Source organism: Meleagris gallopavo, chromosome 6, assembly GCF_000146605.3.
Source record: "Meleagris gallopavo isolate NT-WF06-2002-E0010 breed Aviagen turkey brand Nicholas breeding stock chromosome 6, Turkey_5.1, whole genome shotgun sequence".
Lineage (NCBI taxonomy): Eukaryota > Metazoa > Chordata > Aves > Galliformes > Phasianidae > Meleagris > Meleagris gallopavo.
The window spans coordinates 47,633,212-47,653,736 of NC_015016.2; the positions used below are offsets into that span (position 1 = coordinate 47,633,212).

Here is a 20,525-nt window from a genome sequence, read left to right on the forward strand (position 1 = left end):
GGAAAAGTCTCTCTGAAATGACTCACACAGCCAACCACCCTCCTGCAAAGCCCTGCTTCCTGCAGGAGCCATCTCTGGTACGTGGTCCTGTGCCCACCTGATCTTTCTTAAGGGCTTAGAGCATGAAGGGGCAAGGAGAAGACAACAGAAGGAGCTATTTGGGTTGTGGCTTGGAGTGAGACAACCTCTTTCCAGATCACTTATTACAAAAATGATTTATTTTGTAAAGCAGTGCTTCTGGCTGTTCCCAAAAGGGCTTCTGAAGATGTCTTCCAAGGGGGAAGGCTGCAATGAATGAGAAAAACTGCTTGCCAGGGAGCAACCGTGGAGCTGATTATCCCAAGTGTGTCATAGTGAAACTGAAAGCCCTTGCTGACAGAAAGGCATTTCATCAATGATCCTAGTGAAGTTGTTTTTTTGGGTTTGATAATTAAAAGCCTTCCAGGTAACGTCTAAAAATATGTTCTCCAGCTTAAAAGAAAAAGGGAGTAATCTGGGGGGGAATGCTTGATTTGAAATGCCTGTGATTTCGTTCAGCGGAGTTAGGTAACAATCCTCTCTTCCCATGTAGGATCTGACGAAGACTTGAGAGAAAAACAGGACAGTGGAAAACTCATTGTAAATGAGAGGACCTTTGTGTAGAATTCCAGTTTTCTTGGAAATAGGTACCTTTTTCTCTTTAGCTGCATCCCAAAGTGATTTGATTAGTGGACTATTTCTTTGAGTTCATCATCTTTGAACCTGCTGCAGGAAGTCCTGCTGGGTTCTGGCTGCTCAGAGCCTGAGTTGGACTCAACTGCCTCTGAATTCTGGCTAATCCAAGTGCAGAGGCTGAAGAAGCTCTTCTGCAGCACAATGAAAAAGACTCAAGATGAAATGGAATCATACAATATCCTGAGTTGGAAGGGATCCACAAGGATGATAGTGTCCAACAGCTGGCTCCACACAGGACTACCCAAATCTCAGATCATACGGCTGGTCTCCATCATTTCTTCACCAGCTATCTTGGAAAGACAATGATGGACCACAAGGGGAAGGGATGGAAAAAATTTCTCTGGAGAGAGGAAGTTCTAGGAAAAGATTTATTTTTACTTCAGTTGTAGGACAAATGTACTCATCTTGAAGATCTTCCGGACAAAACTGCTTGAGTCTTTACCCTCTTCCCTCTGTTTAATACCAGAGAATGTTACCCTCTACCTCCAGTGTCTTAAGATGTTTGTGGCGTGCTTCAGTTAAATATGAGAGTTGATTTTCTCATTTTTGAAATGACTTAATTTATTTTCAGGATTATCTTGCATTCACTTTACCACAAATGGCAAAGCTCCAGCTAAAGGAGGAATTAAACCTCAAGAAGCTGAAGCTTCTGATCTGAGATCTTTTGATCCTCTTTAAGAATGATGGATGTAGAATGAATTACTCATTAGAAACTAAAGGGCATGGTTCCCCTGTGTGCTGCACAGCAGCAAAGGTACTTTGTTGACATGTGCATATTAGATTGCTTGCAAGCAGTATGAAAATATTTGTCTGTGATGCAGACCTGAAGTGATCTTCCAAATCGCTAAGTAATTACTGAAAGTGATGTCTTGTGCACCTAGCCAAGAGATTGGTAAAAGAATGGAATGAAACTTCTGTATGGTGGAAGTATATTTAGTAATAGTTGAGACTCAGTAGCTAAAACTTGTCACTTGATCGTTGTTGTCACTTGTTCTATTTCCCTTTAGGTGCAGAGGAACAAACTCTTGAACCGTTCTTCTGAGGTTTTTGATCTTCTCGGCACTTGTGAGTGTGTGCTGGTGTCCCAAATGTTTCAAAATCTCAAAATGATTAGTCTGCTCTTGGGATCTCCTTTAAAATTTGTTTTGGTAACTGGTATCAACAGAAGTCAGCTGTTGGCAGGCTGCTGTAATGCTTACGCAGATCTTTCCCCTTTGCAACTATATGTGAGAGGAATCCACGGGTTTCTTTCCTTTCCTTATCACCTGTTCTAGGGCATTTTAGTAGATGAGAAATCAAAATTCTCAACCATGCAAGTTCTTGTTCAATATAGGATGCAAAGTGCTTCTAGCAAGACAAAGAAAACAGTGGAAATCCCTTCCCACAAAAAAAATTCATCTGCACATTAGTCCTTCGTGTTTTAGAGATGCGCGTTCCACTCTGTCTTCTTTTCGTTATAAGCACCAGATTGACTGCAATCATTTTCTCAATACTTTCATTATTTTTGCAACCACGACAGGAGCACAGCAGCTGTAATGCTCATACTTGTAGAAGCTCAAAAGCACTGAAAATCTGCTGCAATAAGGCATTCATTTGAGAAGATGTGCCTTTCAAGTATTAAGAAAGTCCTGGCTGCAGAAGCTTACACTTACATAGCTTCTAACTCTGGCATGCATACATGATAAACAAGAATGGAAGTCCTGCAGACTTCCTGCAGCGCCCGTGTTTTTGCAGCAGCAGTAGCCCTTACATGTGGCTATCACAAGCACACAGTCAGAGCAACGTGCAGTGAACGGAAGTGTCACTATTTTTTTACATGTAACGTAGGCCCGTGGTTTTATCACTCTGTATTTCCATCACTGCGGTTTAGAAATATACTGTGGTAAAAGACAGGACGGCTGTGGTCTAACTGTCCTCAGCTTATCGCCCATTTCCATCGCAGCCCACCTCCTCTGAGCTGGTTGTGACTGGTTCAGTTTACAGGTTTTTTCCACTAAACAACCTAAGCTTCCTGCCATTAGCCCCCCCACACACACACCCCACGCCTAAAAACATCCACTTGTCCTCCTATTTGGGCCAAATAAATAAGAATAGAAACATGCTGTAAGCAGCATATGCCTGTATAAATACACTACAGGGGCATGTGATCTGTTGCAAATGTAAGACTTGCAGCTATGTACTTGAGAAACCCCATAAACTGTGAGGTGAGGGCTATTCTGAACGTTGTTCAGCACTGTTTATGGGCAGGGTTGTTTGTTCAAAAAGCTTAAAAGGCCATGCTTTCTCTCTTTTTTATTGTGCAACACGGACATCTGATTTTGTACATGAGGCAGCACAAGTGGATTTGAGGATGATTTTAGTAAAAGCAGACTTGATTCACTGAAGCAATCAAATGTTTTTCCAGCCTGATGGACTAGCAGGGGTAATGCTAAGGGAGGCCTGGACAGTGGTATTAATTCTGCTACTCAAATCTACAGTAGGTGCATTTCCCAAATACTTTTCTTGCTGTTTTATTTCGCTTGCATTGGAATCAAGCAAATAATAACACAGGATATCAGCCTGTTTTCAAAGCGAGTTTGACTGAAGATTATAGAATCTCAGAATCTTAAAGATTGGAAGGGATCTCTGGAGATCATCTATTCCAACCCCCTGCTAAAGCAGATTCCCTAAAGCAGGTTACACAGGAAAGCATCCAAGGCCTTGAATATCCAGAGGAGACTCCACAACATCTCTGGGCAACCTCTCATCCTCTAAGTAAAGAAGTCATTTCTCATGTTCAGATGGAAAATGAGAAATGTGTTCCAGTTTGTACCTTTTGTCCCTTGTCCTATTACTGGCTGTCACCAAAGAGAACCTGGCCCCATGCACTTGCATGCACTTGGCTCCTGCCCTTTAGATATTTATAAGCATCGATGAGATTTTACCCTTGAGCGTTCTCTTCTCCAGGCTGAACAGTCCCAGGTTTCTCAGCCTTTTCTCATAAGGGAGATGTTCCAGGATCCTCATAATCTTCGTAGTCTCCTTCTGGACTCTCTCTAGAAATGCCCTGTCTGTCTTGAACTGTGGACACAGAACTGGACACAGTACCCCAGATGTGGACTCACCAGAATGGAGTAGAGGAGGAGAAGAACCTCTCTTGGCCTGCTGGCCATACTCTTTTTAACAAACCTGTAGGTCGTATTACAGAGACCTAGCTCTATATCTTTATTTCCCTTTTGCTTGTGACAGATACCTTCTCTGTTCTAAAGGTAGATGTACTTTTCCTTCAAGAACAGAAGTTTTGTTTCCCTGCTTCTCTTCTAGACATCACCCATCACCCTATTCTTAAGGCTCAGACACAGACTCTGTAAACAGAGGTAAGGTACCATGGCAGGGATCCTGTGTTGATACAGCTGGTTGGACCATTTCTTTTGAGCTCAGTCTGTCTCCATTTTGTTCCCTGAAATCACTTTGACTCTCAAGCTGATGTCTGCAAAGCTTGACCGAATACAGCTGAAAGATAATTACATTCCATCAATTTTTGTGAGTATCGAAGCTAGTGAGTGCTGAAATAGCTCAGCTAGGAGAGTGTTAGACTGAAGATCTAAAGGTCTCTGGTTGAGTCTTCAACATCAGCAGTGGTTTTCCATTACTTTTGAGGGTTCCAATTCTGGGCTCATCGGTATGGGACAGACATGGCATGAAGGCTGTGGAGAAAGTCCAGAAAAGAGCCAGGAGAGATAATCAAGAGACTAGAGTATCTCTCAAATGAGGAGAGACTGAGAGATTTGCTACTGGTTGCTGTGGAAATGCTCAAAAGGCATCTGGCCACAGTCCTGAGCAACCCCTCTAGGCAGCCCTTCTTGAGCAGGGATGGAAGACAGGCCTGTTGCAAACAATGTGTTGTTTCTCCCCAGCTTCACTGTTCAATAGATAAGATCTAATGGGTTAACTTTCATTTTTCTACGTAGAACTCTGTCCCCATTTAAAAATAGGAAGAAAAAAAAAAAGAAAAAAGGATGGTTTTAAGGATCTTTCATTCTCCAAGGAACTCAATGAACATGGAAAATAACCAAGTTTTCAAGACAGGTACAGCCTGTAGAACAAATAGAGGTCTCACAAATGCCTCTCAAGGAAAGCTTTTATTGCTCTACATCATTACAGGTTTGGTGCAGGCATTCATCTCCAAACTTGTGGTACAAGCCCTAAATTAGCAAAACTTGGAGATGAGGAGTTCAAAGTAAAGCATCTGAGAGTTGTTCCTGTAATGTGAGAACACTTTCTCTATTGAAGCACCAGATTTAAGGTTTTGCTGAGTTTGAAATGATTTCTCTAAACAAGGTGATAATTGCAATCATTTTCTACCTTTAAAGACACGATATGCAAGTTTTCAGTTTGCGCAGCAGTGCTAGCCTGTGGCCTGGTGAATTTCTTAAATTTCTATAGATATGCACGTTAGAATTGCTCTTATGTTTATCAACTTGCTAAAAGATAATATCTTTGCTTTTAAAAATCAAGCTTAGTGGAATCTTTTAAAGCACTTATCACTTCAGAATATTCAAGCCCTGATTTGGTGGAGTTGCTATAAATCATTGAAAGTTTAAAAAAAAAATAAAAAGTAGTATTGATGCGTTTTCAGCAGTGGAATGCTCCTAACTAACCTTAAATGCAATGATAAAATGCATCAATGTTTTATGTTTTGAAAGTTCCAATATACCTCTACTCTTATGCATGCAAAAATACTTTAAGCGGGAGGAGGTTCCTCACCTTGCATTACAGCGTTCCTACTATAACCCTATGTACGCTTATTTTTTTTTGCTCACTTCCATCTCAGTTCAATACTCAGAAAAAATTAGGAAAACACTAGCAGTAAAGCACAGCAAACCCTATATGCCTGTTCTCTTAGAATTGTTTTTTGTTGTTGTATCTAGCATGGAGAACAGCAGAGCCTATGTGGATAATTATACAGCAAAGCAAATTGAAGACAATCTTATAAACCTTTCCAAACCCAGTATTTATGTTCTCTTTCCCGAGGGCTTAGCTGCGTTCCTTGTTCTGTACTTGAAGAAGAAGAAGAGCACGATGACATAGTACATGGAGCTTTTCAGAAGCAGAACAACGTACACCAATTGCGCTGCCTTGTGCGTCAAGTGATCTGTAACAGATGTGAGGCAGAAAATTCCTTACAACATCAGTATTGTACGACCTCCAAAAAGAAACAGGTAGAGCCAGGTCTGCGTGCTACATTTGTATGGAAATATATAATGGAGTGTCTGACTGTCCCCTGAGCAGGCTGCAGATGGGGCAGATTTCTTAGTGCTAGACTGGCTGCCAGGTTATCATTCTCTGCAATGCAAGAGCTTTTGGCTCTTCCACCATCAATAACACCGTGTTTCCTGGCATCATTTTGCATCAGTTTCTTGACACAAGTGCCCAAAGTATTTCCTAAATCCTCATTCAATCTAAAGGAAAACTTCTTTGCCAGTTGCTAGTCTGAAGGAGCATCAGCTCAAGCGTTGTGCATTTAACTGTGCTGAGTATTTAAAGCAGTGACGTTTAATGCAGGCTAATAACCTAAAGCAGCAGCCCAAGCAACATCTGCAACCAGCTAACAAAGCCCAGCAAATGAGGGCTGCTTTTTATACTCCACAACACAGTGATTCAGAGTAGCGTGGAAGCCTTTCTAAGTTGCAGAGCCCAGAATTTAACAGATTTCCTGCAAGCTATTTAAAATGTTCACGTTGTTCATATTAAGTGATATCTAATTTTCACACTACTTTCCCCTATTTTAATTCATTGGCATTACCTTTGTTAAAAACTGTGCTGTTTCTAGATTCAGTGCTGCAGTTCTGCTCCTGAGAAGAGCTCTCTGAAGAAACAAATGGAAAGAGAGTTTTAAATGACAAAATTGGACTTTAATTTTAACAAGGATTAACATAGGGCTAAAAAGAAGAGCAACAGTGGAGTGGAAGTTAGTATTAAGAAAAGTAGGAGGTTCAAGACATGTCTGTAGATCAGTTGTCCACCAGAAGGATTCCATCACGGGGGGAACTGAGGGGGACAAATGTTGATACAGAAGTGAATGACTGTTTGTTGCCTTAACCAGGGGCTTTGCTTTTGCCCTTTTGCCCTCTGTTAGGCAGATTTTTGGCAGCAGCTCTTTTATCTCCAAACTGAAGTCAATCTGAGCACCCAGTTGTCACTCGTGTTCCCTCTTGTGAATTTGCTATTACAGTGGTAGATTGGTGTCTCTAAAACGACCTCCCTTTCTTGAGCTTTTTTCTTTTTGGGGTTTGTTCTTGGTTATGGTATTTGAATTCACTGAGACAGGGGCTTAAATACATACCCCTATCAAAGTAGACTTGAAACATGTTTTTGTCAGAATATATTTTGAAAGTAATAGTTATGTATGGCTGTATTTTCATGGAGTGGAGCTGTACTCATTCATAGCAAGGTGAGCTCAGAAAAGATTCACCTATCCAGAATAAGCAGTTTTCTCAGTGATGTTACCGTGATTCAGCCGGTCTGTAAGTTTAGACCAGTTATTATAGATTGCTTTTTTTTTTCCCTCTGAAACTGTATTGGCTTTCAGATTTTTCTTCACGTAATCAGTTTTCCAGCAATTAAATTATTTCCTTCTTTTTAACGTGGTTATTACCTCACTGTCACCAGACCATGAATAAGTAACATATTTAAAGATTGCTCTACACACCCATCAGCCTTATTTTTACATCCTTCATTTATTATAGCCATGACTGATATCAGAGGGATTGATGCCTCTGACATTTACAGCTGTAACACTGTTTTGAAGAAATTCTGCATACTGCCAGGTAAGTCAGTGCAGACCTTTCGGTGCAACTCTACTTTAGACCTGGTAACTCTGAAGAACTACAAAGGGACCTTCATTTGGCAAACCCAGCACAGATTGATTTTTCTCCTGGAATAGCTTTGATTTTTTCTACTGATAAGAACGTTAGTTATTGTGCCTAGGAATACAGAAGCTTGCAGGAGTTGCAGGAGTACAACATTATTTCTGGAATTTTACTGAAAAATAAAAATTAATTAAAAAAAAAAAGGAAATAGAAGACATAGTAGGTAGAATAAAAAATTAAAATGCAGTACTTACCATGTGTGTGCAGTGAACGGTCTCCACTTTCATGCTCAAATTGGCAAAAATATTTCTTGTTTTTGTCCTCCAGTGGTACAGATAACCAGGAGCTGACTGAGTACTTATTCTCACCTGGAAGCTTCCAGACATCTCCTTTTACTACGTTCTGTGTTATCTCCTTATTTGCGTCGTCAGTCCATTTCACCCGAACAACTCCTGGGTAGAATTTCTCAAAAAGGCAAACATACACAAGTTGGTTTTCATGTTCTTTCTGCAGGATTTCAGAGCTCTCTGGTCCAGAATTTCCTTGTTCTGGATTTATTTTTGGAGAGGAAAAAAAATAACAAAATGAAGAGTTATAATCTTGGTAGTGTACAGCAATAAATTACAGGTATTCAGAGACAAACTATTTCTTCTCAACAAATACTCTAGCTCTCGAGTTTATTATGAAATACTTAGGATGGGAATAGCAATGGCTCATGTACAAAATACATTTTAGATAAGCGGATGGATGGATTACAACCCTTGCTGTCCTTCATGTAAAAATAAGCTTTCATTTGAGCTGGCTGAACTTGACATTTAGACACAGTTTACATTAAATGAATTTAAATTATTAAATCGTAATCTACCACTTGGGTTCCAGTCAAAAACAGTTACAAGACTCTTTTGAATAACTGGGAATAGAAAACAGGACTTTCAATCTTATTTTAAATATGCTATTTCATAGAGAACTAACAGCAAATCAATTGCAAGATTATAAGATTCACTTAAAACAGTCTAAACTCAATGTTGTTTATACAACATATAGACTCTTCCAAGTCCAGAGAATGTTTGATAGAAGCTTTCATGCTCTGCCACGTGCATGGCGAAACATCATTTAAGCTCCAAGTTGTTCAGTGAATGCTAGCATCTAGATAGCTTTGCTCATGCTTCTCCTCAAGCAGCACATCTGATAGAGAAAGAAGTTTTTCTCAGTGTACATTAAAAATGATCTCTCAAAAGATTTCTTGAGTGCTTTATTAAATTAGATTTTGTCTGGCTAGTCGAAACCTTAGATATGTGCTCAAAAATTTTTGGAGGTTATTTTTGGTTATTTTTGTTTTTTTTTTTAGTAAACATGTTAAGAAGCTGAAATACTGTTGAATATATTCAAAGCCACTCTCCCTTGAAGCTGACTCAGAAGATATTAGGGGGCTATGGGACAGCCTATATCCCACGGCCTTCCCAGTAGAACTACTGTCAAACAGAGTCTGCATAGGTCATAGACAATTCTTAAATAATAAGTAATAGTTCTAGAAAGAGCTGTGTTCATTTATTTATTTGGGATCAGGAAGTTTTTCCAGTATGCATGAAAACACGTGTGATTGTGTGTGAATATATATATAAGCTGCAATTATGTTTAGCAGAAAAAAAGTTAAAAACCTGTCAGTAGATTTTGACGTATTTTCAGGCTTATCTGTAAAGTTAAGACAACAATCTGATTTACATTGACTTATCTGTGCACAAGATCCAATACTTTCTGAAGGATTTTGAAGTAGTAAATGTCCACTCTACGCTCTGCTGCCTTTTTTCTTCAGTTACACTCTCAAAACTATGTGCTGCTTATTTTGTTGAACAGTTCTTTTAGACAGGTTTGAAGAGGCAGCCATGTCTTTTTAAAATAATATATAACCATGTAGATGTAACCTGCGGACAATTGTTAAGCTAGTGTATGGCTTTTCTTGTAATAAAGCAGGGAGACTTGGGTTGAAATTTTAATTATCCTTTTTTGGATGGCCCCACAAAATGAGGTGAGAGCGCTCAGCTTATAGACAGCATCTTGGTTCTGAAGTGTTGGTGATAACATTGCCTATGCTGAGCCTCCCCAGGAAACTTAAGGAAGGAGCCTCCAATCAACCTTCACTCCACACCTTTGCCATTACAAAATGTAAAAAGATCAACAACAACAACAACAACAAAAAACGCCAACCCAAAATGAAACAAACAAAAAAACAACTTTAGAGGACTTGATGGAAATGAGCTTATGAGATTTGTGCCAGTGCCAAGTATCTGGTATAACCCACATTGCTATATTTCCTTACAGAAAATGTTCATGACATTTTGGCCAGAGAAGTATACCATTTTATGAATAAAGAGAGTCTAGTTATTCAACTAAAAATTATGTGTAAACTTTGAGTTCAATTTCAGTTTTCATTTCTATTCCCGAAGAGTCTTCAGTGAAACGCACATAAAATTCCATTTCAAACTCATCTTTGCTATTACTTTTAAAAGATATTAGAATAAACCAAAACTGAGGCATTGATTGAGCTACCATACATATTCTTTTTTTTTTTTTTCCCAGAAAAATTAATTCTTTTTTAGGGCTGCTAAGTGCTTTTGAGCACATGATTTTAAAAGCATTGATTTTATTTGATTATATGATATGAAACTGAATGCAAGGTCTTAACTACTCATTTTGAATCCTTTTTCTTATCTCTTTCAAATCCTCCAAAGTTCTCGTTTTGTAACAAATTTTATGTCTATTTCTCTATACACTAAAATAAAGATCTCTAAAGATCCATGGGAGCAGGGGATTTTCAAGCACATTTTCATCATCTTTGGGCAAATCCAGTCTGTTTTGGTGATATCAGTATGCATAGGCTGTTTCTCTAGCTGGGTCTATTAATGCACAAAAGCTGAAACTCATCACACAGTATTACTCAGCAATCCATTTCCAATTTCTGTGAAGTACAGATTGTTTTGGGTTAACATCTATAAGGAGGAAATACTGTATTGGAAGGCAACTGGAAGTGTAAATATTATTTTAAATAACCTTTATTTAAATAAACCATTTAGATAAATATTTAGGTAGTTCCTTTGTATCATGGTGTAACTAAAAATGATTGTGTTTTTTTATTAAAAAATTTAGAGGGGAAAATGATTCTTATGCCAAAGATGGGGCACATAAAGAAACATCTTGGGTTACTGTTTAACCGAATTAACGAAAAGCACTGCATGAAATCTGGGCTGGACAGTGCTGAACAGCCACAGCTCCTCTCAGCTGTAGGCTTGTTGTAGGAGCCCATACTCATTTTGGATCTAACTCTGCATGCTGAGGTCCATTGCAATATGCTTAAATGAGTGTGGGGTCAGGACTATTTACCTCCTGCTCCTACCCTACTTGCATACAGAGTACTGATGTTACTGTAGGGTGTCAATACCAAAATGGCAGCATCACACAAGCATTTCGGTGAATTTGAGAAGAATTTTGCTACTGCAAATTCCACATCACTTTTCTGTCACCTATATTACCTTTTTAGAATAACATACCAAATTCTTTCTCCTCTAGATTGCCTTAAAAGAAAGAAGTACTCAATTCATCTTCAGGCCTGTGACATCCTTGTTATTTTTGCTAAAGTCATTAGCAGATGTACCTACTAATATTATTAATGAGGATTAGCTCTGCAGTTTTCTTTAGATTGGCCACATTTTCCCTTATTTGTTTCATGCACAATCCTTTCTCCATAACACTGGTCTGGACTTTCAGTCTAATGTGTTTTGATTCAGAACTTCATGTTCTTCCCCATAAACACAAACAAAAAGCAAACACAGAAAAATACTAATGAATGCATTTTGATTTAAAAGGGCAGAATATCAATTTAATTCAATTTTAGATGATGTGTAAGGAAATGTAAGCATAAACTATAAATAAGCAACATGTATTTTAGTCTACAAAATTGCAAAAAATAATTGTAGCTATTTGACTACTGAACTTCAATGCATTTGATGAAATCATGGTAGATTCCTTGGTAATACTTAGGGGCTGGCATCTAAAGAAATCAAATATTGCTGCTGCAATTTCTGCTGTGAGTTTATTTACTAGAAATATAAATAGATTATTTGTCTTATTACTTCCTAATAAGCTAGCACTGTACTTGTGAGGTGTCAGATCATAAGCATGAGGTAAATATAGGCTTTTTATTTTCTTAATTAGTCAAGAACCTTGGCCCTTGCAAAGGAAACAGAATCCTGCAAGTTTTGGTAGACGCTTGAAAATCATTTATTTTAAACTGTAAATACTAATTAAATGGTGACTACCTGATCACCAAGTAAGAGCTTTCACTTAATTCACTTAATTTCACTTAACACAACTGTCCCAACATAGATATTTCTACTGAATTATAGTTATGATTTTGCTAGTCTTTCATAAAGGAATCGTTAAGGATAAAGGAATGCATTTAATCAGGCTTAAAATATTCGGAAGCAATTGTTCCTCACCCTTGTGTTTCTATAATAGTCTACCCTAGGATTACAGTGTTTAGATCACCAGTTAATGGGGAAAAAAGAGGATTTTGTCCTCAATGTACCATTCAAATAAATATCTCTGCAGGAATGGCAAGATAAAGGTGACTTCTTCAAGCATATGTTAATAAGCAAGAAGAGGAGAATTTGGAGGTTTATTTTACCAAAGTGCTGTGTAGATAACAAAAATAATTAAGCACAAATTCTTTCACTTTTACTAGTCTAACTGAAAAAGGACTTCAGCAATAGCCATTGCAAATTGTTATTTGAATCTGTACTGAGAAGAGGATTTCCTTTTTTTAGTGTTTAATTCACAACTGCTTGATTCTGTTGTTAATGCTTCGGTAATTGGAAGAAAGCATGAGGGCTCTGGAAACTACTCCCGATCATTTTTCACAATATTTCCAAGGAGGAGTATGCCCATAAGTGATAAAAAAATAGCTCCTGGATATATTTGCGATCCTAAACCACTGCGTTACAAACCAACAAGACTGACAGAATGACAAATGAGGGAAACCCATGCAGGGATAGTGCTGACCAAAGCTCTAAGCAAGCTGAATGTCCTCCAGGACACCATAATAATCAGTCTGTATGAACACAAAAAACTCCTATATCTTATGGTAAGGAAAGTAACTTACCTGCTACAATGAGCTTCGTACCAGTGCCGAAAACTTTGTAGTAATATCTGAACACGATGGATAAAGTCTTTACAATATCAGATCTGTTATCTTTATATCACAGAACCTCAGAATGGGTAACGTTGGCAGGACCCTCTGAAGATCCCCTGCTACAAACCTCACCAATAGCAGGGTGCCCAGGCCCATGTCCAGGTGGCTTCTGGAGATCTCCAAGGAGGAGATCCCACAGCCTCTGGGCAGCCTGTGCCAGGGCTCTGCCACCCGCACAGCACAGAAGTGCTGCTTGGTGTTCAGAGGGAACCTACTGTGTTCCAGTTTTGCCCATGGACTCTTGTCCTGACACTGAATGCCACTGGAAAAAAAGCCTGACTTCATCTTTTTCACACCCTCCCTTCAGGAATTTATAGATATTGTTGAGATGACCCTGAACCTCCTCTTCACCAGACTGTACAGACCCAACTCTCAGAGCCTCTCCTCCAATTCCTTGATCATCTTCATGGCTCTGTATTGGACTCTCCCAAATATACCAATGTCCCTCTTGTACTGCGGAGCTCAGAACTGGACAAAATTCACAAGTGGTCTCCTCAGTGCTGAGCAGAGAGGCAGGATCCCTTCCCTTGACCTGATGGCAATGCTACACCTAACGCAGCCCAAGATACTGTCAGCCTTCTTTGTGGCAAGGGCACATTAAATTTATGAGTAAATATTATTTTATAAAGATAAACAGATTTTATTTAATCAATTTTTAGATCCTATAACAGCAAAAATAAGCAGTAAGATAAAGTAACTAACTAACTAAATATATGGTGTGAAGATTTTGAGGAAACGTACATTGTTAAACGGGCAAGGTTCATCTCAACTAATTTTAGCCTTTCAAAACTTTAGATGGATGTAACAGACTAAGTAATTTCGCTCCTTATCTGCTACTTGGAGAAAGCAACAACAGCAGAATCATAGAATCCTAGAATGGCTCAGGGTTGGAAGGGACCTCAAGGATCATCAAGCTCCAACGCCCCTGCTACAGGCAGAGCCACCAACCTCCACATTTAATACTAGACCAGGCTGCCCAGGGCCCCATCCAACCTGGCCTTAAATGGTCCCTTAAAGCACCATAAAATCAGCCCTAGAATTAGTGAACATCATCGTGAGAGCTGAGCAGCACAAAACCCCTGATCAGAATTTTTGTTATCAGAACATGAAGCAAAACCTCAAATAAACATCAAAACTCCCATTACCAAAAAACCCCATTTTCAGATGAGCAAAATTAGACAGTTTCCATCCCAGGTACTTAGTCAAGCCAAACCACAGGCAAGCATAAAACATCCGAAGTTTACTTGAAGCAATAAAATTTTGATAAAGTATGTCAGTACTTTGGGGGAGGAAAATTAGTGTCTCTACAGTTCAGCACTCTTAATAATAACAACTGATAATATGTAATAAATGATAATAAGAGAGAGAGGGAGAGAGAGTAGCCTTTCAGCTATGCAGGTCTTAAGACAGTTCTGGGCATTCTCCCATTATTTGGCATGGTCAGACTCAGACAAAAATAAATGTCTTGCTCTTCTTTGCTCTTCCAAGATTTTGAGTAACTCAAAATTGACATAGTCTTTCAGAATGAATTAGACATGTCACAAAAGTGGAATATGCACCATTAAAAATTTAAAAAAAAAAAATTTAGTTTTTCTGAACATTATCTTCACTGCATTTAAATTCAGCTTTAAGAAGAAAAAAAGGGGTTAATTATATTCTCCACTGGAATAATTGCCTCATTTTTCCAATTTCATATATAAATACAAAACAATGATGCTGTGTTCTGCATCAGAAAATACTGTTTTCAGGTAAAATCCTGCAAAGCATTCTGTAGTATTAAAACTAGTGGAAGATAAAGAACCAGAGCACATCACGTAGTCAATATCTAACAGTATTGAAATGCATTTCAGATGCAGTAAGTTTTATTTCACACTCACCTGAAACAATAAGTTTAGTTCCACTTCCAAATATTTTCTCATCACCATAGCACAGTGTGATAATGCTTAGCAATATCTTCTGCATTTCATTTTTCTTTCACAAGTCACAGAAATGATCTCTTTGATTTAGAAGCTGGTGATAATTTGGCCAGCGTAATAACTGAATTTTTAGTATGGACTGGACTGCAATATGTAGAAATACTATGATTTTTTTTTCTTGGAGACTAAAATGTCCCAATTTTTAAATGCAACATTTTCTGAAAAGAAAGTTGTGTCATGCTTACTTACTATGCTTTAGCCCTTTTAGTGCTGGGATTTTTGTAACAAAGATCTGCTGCTTCTAGTCTACTGCATTTTCTCTAAGGTAACTTTTATTTGTTATTTTAAGAAAAAATGTGGTTTCAGTATCATTCCCAAAGGAAAATAAAATTAATTACTAGATATTTGTGGATTTAGATAAGGTACCTTGCACAATATTGCTGCTTATTGAATATTGAAGCTTAGATTAAGTTTCATCATACTCTTACTTCAATGCCAATATTTTACATGCAAACACCATATTCTAAACTAAACAGACACCTAGTATGTGTAACTAAGTTTGTGGCTGTTCTGAGTAACTACACTGTTCTCTCTTTGGCAAAAATACCTGCCTATATACAGACAAAATCTAACAGCAAACTGCAGAAAACTGCAACTTTCTTCTGCTTTTTGCAGTTTGATTTGTTTATACTCACCTTGGTAACCTCATGTATTTTCTGAGCAAGACACTGTAGGCACTGCTGTATGGTTTATACTGACAATAGCATTCATACTATAGACTGCACCGTTTTTGAGGGATTACTGAATGCAAAGGGAAGCCGGTTACTTTAGGTACAGCCAGGACCACGACATTTATTCAATTCCTGGCAATTTTTCTTCCCAATTAATTTAGGCTGAATCACATCTATAAACAAGCAAATTTTGGCATTTCTGACTAGTTGAACTGAGAGCTGTTCTACAAGTTTTCTCACAATTCATTATTCTTTCCTGGAACAGCACAAGGAAGGTATCCACCACAACATTTAAAATTTTACCTCTCCTCGTTTTCCCACCCCCCATCTCAACAAATATTCAGTAGTCTTTCCTGTGATCTCCCTATCCACTAGGTTGGTATTCATGCCCATCAACACACAACTGCAACCACATTCACAGATTAAAGACAAAATATGACCTATCAGGCAGAAATTATTTTTTCTAAACACTTACATTAGTAATTACAATCTAACAACACAAGTAACGATGTAAAAATCAGATTGATATCAATGGTACTTACTTGAGACAATCAGCTTAGTTCCTGTGCCGAAGTATTTGATCCACACATTACACACTGTGTTTTAGCTTTGCAAAAATCTGGAGTGCTCTCATAATGTGCAGTCACTGAAAACAAAAAGCCCTTTTTCACTATTCAAGCCCTGGGAGACTCCTTGAGGGATGGGCTGGCATTGGCTTGTTGGAGGATGTCAGGAATTTCAAATTTGCACTTAGTGTTCAGCACATATATAATTCTCTTTAGATTAAATCTTTGTCTAAAAAGATTCTAAATTGGTCAGATAACCCATCCATTTAGTGCCTAATAATTAAGTGAAGATATCCTCTTCAATTTTACACACACAAGTCAGCCCATAGGATTATACATCTTAAGGAGCCACATACACTGGGGTGATCATACTGCACATCCTCAAAGGCATACTCCACCTCTCATCCAGAATTAAGTACCATCAACTAGTACTAGGACACAATCCAGCACTGGGAGCCACTCTGGGTCCATTGTGAAGGTGTCCATGTGCTGCATCTGGCATTTTCTGTCCCAGCACGTCTGTTACCTGTCTGCCTCCTGAACTCGATCCTGACCCTGAAATAGCCACTCACAGACATCTTTTCCTGTATCAGCAGAAGGATGATGAAGGCTTTTCCTTTGCATGCTTGTTTCCTTCAGGACAGCCCAAGATAATATCTGAGAAAACCCTGCTACTGGCAACCAGCCTGCATGCTTAGCTTGACATTTCAAAGAAAAAGTCTGAATACTTCTGGGACCTTGTGTGCCCTAATGACTACAAACCAATGTCAAGAAAGTACAGTTTGTGGCTACAGAGAGGAACCAGACTGTGGATGGTTTAGGCAGTTTAGGCCAACGTTCAGTTTAAGCAGATGTAAGCGAAACAGTCGTCTACTCTAAATTCTTCTGGGCAGAACTGTTGAACAAGGCTGCCAAGTGAAATAAACGGTGGAGTCCCCATCTCTGGAGGTATTTAAAAGCCATGTGGATGTAGTGCTTAGGGACACAAAATGGAGCTGGACTTAGTAGTGCTACATGGATGGGTGGACTTGATGATCTTATGGGGCTTTTCCAACTTAAGCAATTCTATTATTTTTATGAAAAATGTGATGCAATACCAGAAACAACATAGGCAGAGAAAGAGCAGTTCTTCCCCAGCTGTGTCCTGAGTCACGCTGTGAAGGATGCCACTGTCACCTTGGCTGTTCTTGCAGGGACTGGAACAGTGTGTAGATGGCAGGTCTCGTTGGAAGAAACACAGAAAACAAAGCACTTTGTGCTGCAGAAAGGTTGTCCAGTTCTGCAGAGTGTTTTTGGCTTGCAAGCATTAGTAGGACAAAATTCAACAATAGCACATTTGGACATCTAATACATACATGAAATTGTGTCACTAGCATGGAAAAGAGCTGCTTTCTACTGAAGAAATCATAGAATCATGAAGGTTGGAAAAGACTGCTATGATCATCTAGTCCAACTGTCATCCATGTTGACAAACCACGTCCCTAAGTGCCACATCTACCCTTTTCTTGAAAGCTTCCAGGGATGGGGACTCCACCACTCCCCTGAGCAGCCTGTTCCAACATATCATCACCACTCTTTCTGAGAAGAAATTTTTCCTACTATCCAAGCTGAACCACTACAAACAGTTTGTGGCTATGCCTGAGGAAAAAGGAAGAGCACCTGAAGTGCTGAGGTTGGGTTATGTTTTAGACGTCCACTGTTTGCTTCAGCCTTGGCACCGTTGGCTTGCTTGAAATCCCTATGTTCTGGGAGCTGACATCTGCAAGGAGCTGGTCAGTAATGAGGAAATCCCCCCCACGTGTTCAGGAGACTCCTCCATGCTGGGGAAGTGAGTAGGGATCTTTCAAATGGTTTGTGGTTGAGCTGCTGGAGGAGTTTTGGTTGAGGTGATTGTTGGGCTGCCACTGTGAGCATCCCAGTAGGCACAATAGTAGGTAGCAGCATCATCCGGAAGACATCAAGACATCCTCTGGAGACATTCAAGAATTTCTTGAACTCTTTCCCTTGTAACCTGCTCTAGGGAGTCTGCTTTAGCAGGGAGGATGGAGTGGATGATCTCCAGAGGTCCCTTCCAGCCCTTTATTGTTTGGGATTCTCTGCACCTGTGCAGTATTTGCTCTGGGTAGCAGCTGATAGCAGATGGAGTGAGAAGGCTGGGGGAATGAGGCAGTAACAACCCTGTGGTTCAGACTGAAGTAGAAGTTGAGTGGTTGAAGGAGTTTTGTGGCTTGATGGTCTCTGAGCATCTATCAAGGTGAGGGTCCCAATAGGCACAGTAGTATGTAGCAGCATCATCTGGACTTACATTGTTTATTGTAAGAATACACAGATTCCGACTAGAAACTTTATCAACCATGTACTTGTTCCCTTGAAAACCACTTTCAACTGTAGTTTTCCCTCCTGCAAAGAAGAGTAGCCTCTCTGGAGGTTTATTCTCTTTCAGTTGATACCAGTGTATGACGGTATTATCAAAACGTCCTGGTAATTTCTTCATTTCACAGAACATACGTGCACTTTTCTGGAACCTGGTGATGGATATAGGACTCTGTATAGGAATTTCCTGCGCAAATCCATCTGCAAGAGATAAAATGGTAACTGATGTTATTAGCTGAAAATCAGGGATTAGGAAAGTAGTTAGTGCAGCAAAGGGCACCGTATGAGGAAAACAAAAGAAAAAGGACTTACAAAACCACACAGTTGTGGCCATAAGTGCTGCCAGCGTCAGCATGTTTGGTGCTCCTACTCAGCTGCTGTTGAGACTCGGAGGAGAATGAAAGGAGCCTTGGATGGAGGCTGCACTGAGTGGGAGGAGAAATCTCCATTGATGTTTTTTCTATGCATAACAACATGGGGCTGAAATAACACAACAGCCTGGTATTGGAGTACGGCCTGCAAATGTTCCTTCAGGTTGGTTAGAAGTTTATCATCCCATCTCCTTTTCAGAGAAATGCATGAATTATTGCTCAATCCAATGACTTGAATTTTGCATAAGATTACTGAGAAAAGATTGAGAGCAAGAGCAGCTGGGCATCAGGTGCAAGGCTGCCAGCTGAGAGGACACCCTAGTGGGCACAGAATGTGTGCCGTCACTCAGAGTGGATGTCCTTTTCCATGTGGGACCCCCTTCAACTGGCCCAGCATGCTCACCCATCTCCAGCACGACAAAATGCTCTCTGCCCGTGCTGCCCTCGGCTGAAGAGGTATCAGCTTTCAGCAACGGGCAGCAGCACCGTGAGCGTGTGCCCTGCCTTTGATCTGGAGTGTGGGAGGAAGTGCACAGCCACAGGATTTCAGTTTTGAGCCTCAGAAGAAATGCAAACACTTCTTGGAAAGAAAGACTGGAAAACAAAAGCAGAAAGACACGTGGCTCTGTGGTGTTATGCTCATATTGCTAAGAGGATTGGATGACTGCCTCTTTCTAGTAAATACCAACGGCAAAAGCCATTTCGTTTTATGTCAGGACAGGCAGGTAGGTGGCTTCAGTGCATGAGCAAGGAGGAGAGAAGGATGGAACAGACCTGAAGGAGAAGGGAGGGAGATGCATACGCACAGTCACTCCTGGCAGCGGCACCCCAGGGCAATCTGCTGTGTGGGCAACCTCAGTCAGTTACAATCACATTTGTGCTAGGGATGTATGGAGAGTACAGGAGACTAGAACCCTGTGGCCAAAATCTACCAGGACAGATGAAATGCATATCGGTCCATTGCTATTCTTCTGCCCACAGAGCAGAAATCTGCTTGGCACCTGGCTATTCCAAATGATTTGTGGTTGAGCTGCACAGGAAGTATTTGTTGAGGTGATTGTTTGGCACCTGGCACAGTGAGCGTCCCAGTAGGCACAGTAGTAAGTAGCAGCATCATCCGGAATTACATTTCTTATGGTAAGAGTGCAAAGTTTCTGCCCAGAAATAGTTTGAATCCTATATCTCTGCCTTTGAAAGCCCTCATCTACTACTGCTCTTCCTGATGTGTAGTGGATCATCCTGACTGGAGCTTTATTCTCCTTCTGTTGATACCAGTGTATGACGGTGTTATCAAAATTTCCAGAGAAGTCCTTAAAATGACACTTCAGATCTGTATTTCCTTGTGACTTGGTGATGGATACAGGGATCTGTATGGGAATCTCCTGTGCAAATCCATCTGGAATTACAAAAAAAAAAAAAAAAAGAGAGAGAAAGACGGGAGAGACAAGACAAAAAGAGAATTGTTATTCATTGGCAGCAATCTTCTAGCGAAGACTTCTGTTAGGGCACAACGCTTGGTTGCCTGTGAGCAAAAATAAGCTAAAGCACTTACAAGACCATGCAGTTGCAACCATCAGAGCTGCCAGCAGCAGCATGATTGCTGCTCCTGCTCAGCTGCTGTTGAGACTGAGGGATGTGTGAGTGGGGCCCAGATGGGGACACACTGAGTGGGAGGAGAAGTCTCCAGCGCTGTTTTTTCTGTGCATAACAACATGGGGCTGTGCTTGTCAAGAAGCTACAGCAACGTGGGAAAGGAGC

The 20,525-nt window shown here is 39.9% G+C and overlaps 1 protein-coding gene and 1 gene segment (V, D, J or C); both read right to left on the reverse strand.

Annotated features, from left to right (window-relative positions):
• Positions 1-776: 776 nt before the first annotated feature.
• LOC104911585 (immunoglobulin kappa light chain) lies at positions 777-18,817 on the reverse strand. The gene is made up of 6 exons (XM_019616685.2): positions 18,709-18,817; positions 18,269-18,597; positions 14,688-14,733; positions 7,820-8,113; positions 6,500-6,562; positions 777-5,848 (listed from the first exon to the last, which is right to left on the reverse strand). Exons 1-6 carry the CDS (start codon positions 18,749-18,751, stop codon positions 5,709-5,711), a joined length of 915 nt encoding a protein of 304 aa, XP_019472230.1. The 5' UTR covers positions 18,752-18,817; the 3' UTR covers positions 777-5,708.
• Positions 18,818-18,910: 93 nt separating this feature from the next.
• LOC104911582 lies at positions 18,911-20,519 on the reverse strand. The segment is given in 2 exon segments: positions 18,911-20,163; positions 20,320-20,519. Coding segments are annotated over 2 exon segments (570 nt in total).
• Between the last annotated feature and the right edge of the window lie 6 nt (positions 20,520-20,525).

What these genes read in the sequence shown, in the direction of transcription:
- LOC104911585 (XM_019616685.2), bottom strand. Translation starts at nt 18,751, where the DNA reads ATGCTGACGCTGGCAGCACTTATGGCCACAACTGTGTGGTTTT. An exon ending in GGCCACAACTGTGTGGTTTT is followed by an intron (nt 18,598 to 18,708) that starts GTAAGTCCTTTT and finishes TATCTCTTGCAG; the next exon opens with ATGGATTTGCGCAGGAAATT. An exon ending in AACTAAACTTATTGTTTCAG is followed by an intron (nt 8,114 to 14,687) that starts GTGAGTGTGAAA and finishes AAATAAATCCAG; the next exon opens with AACAAGGAAATTCTGGACCA.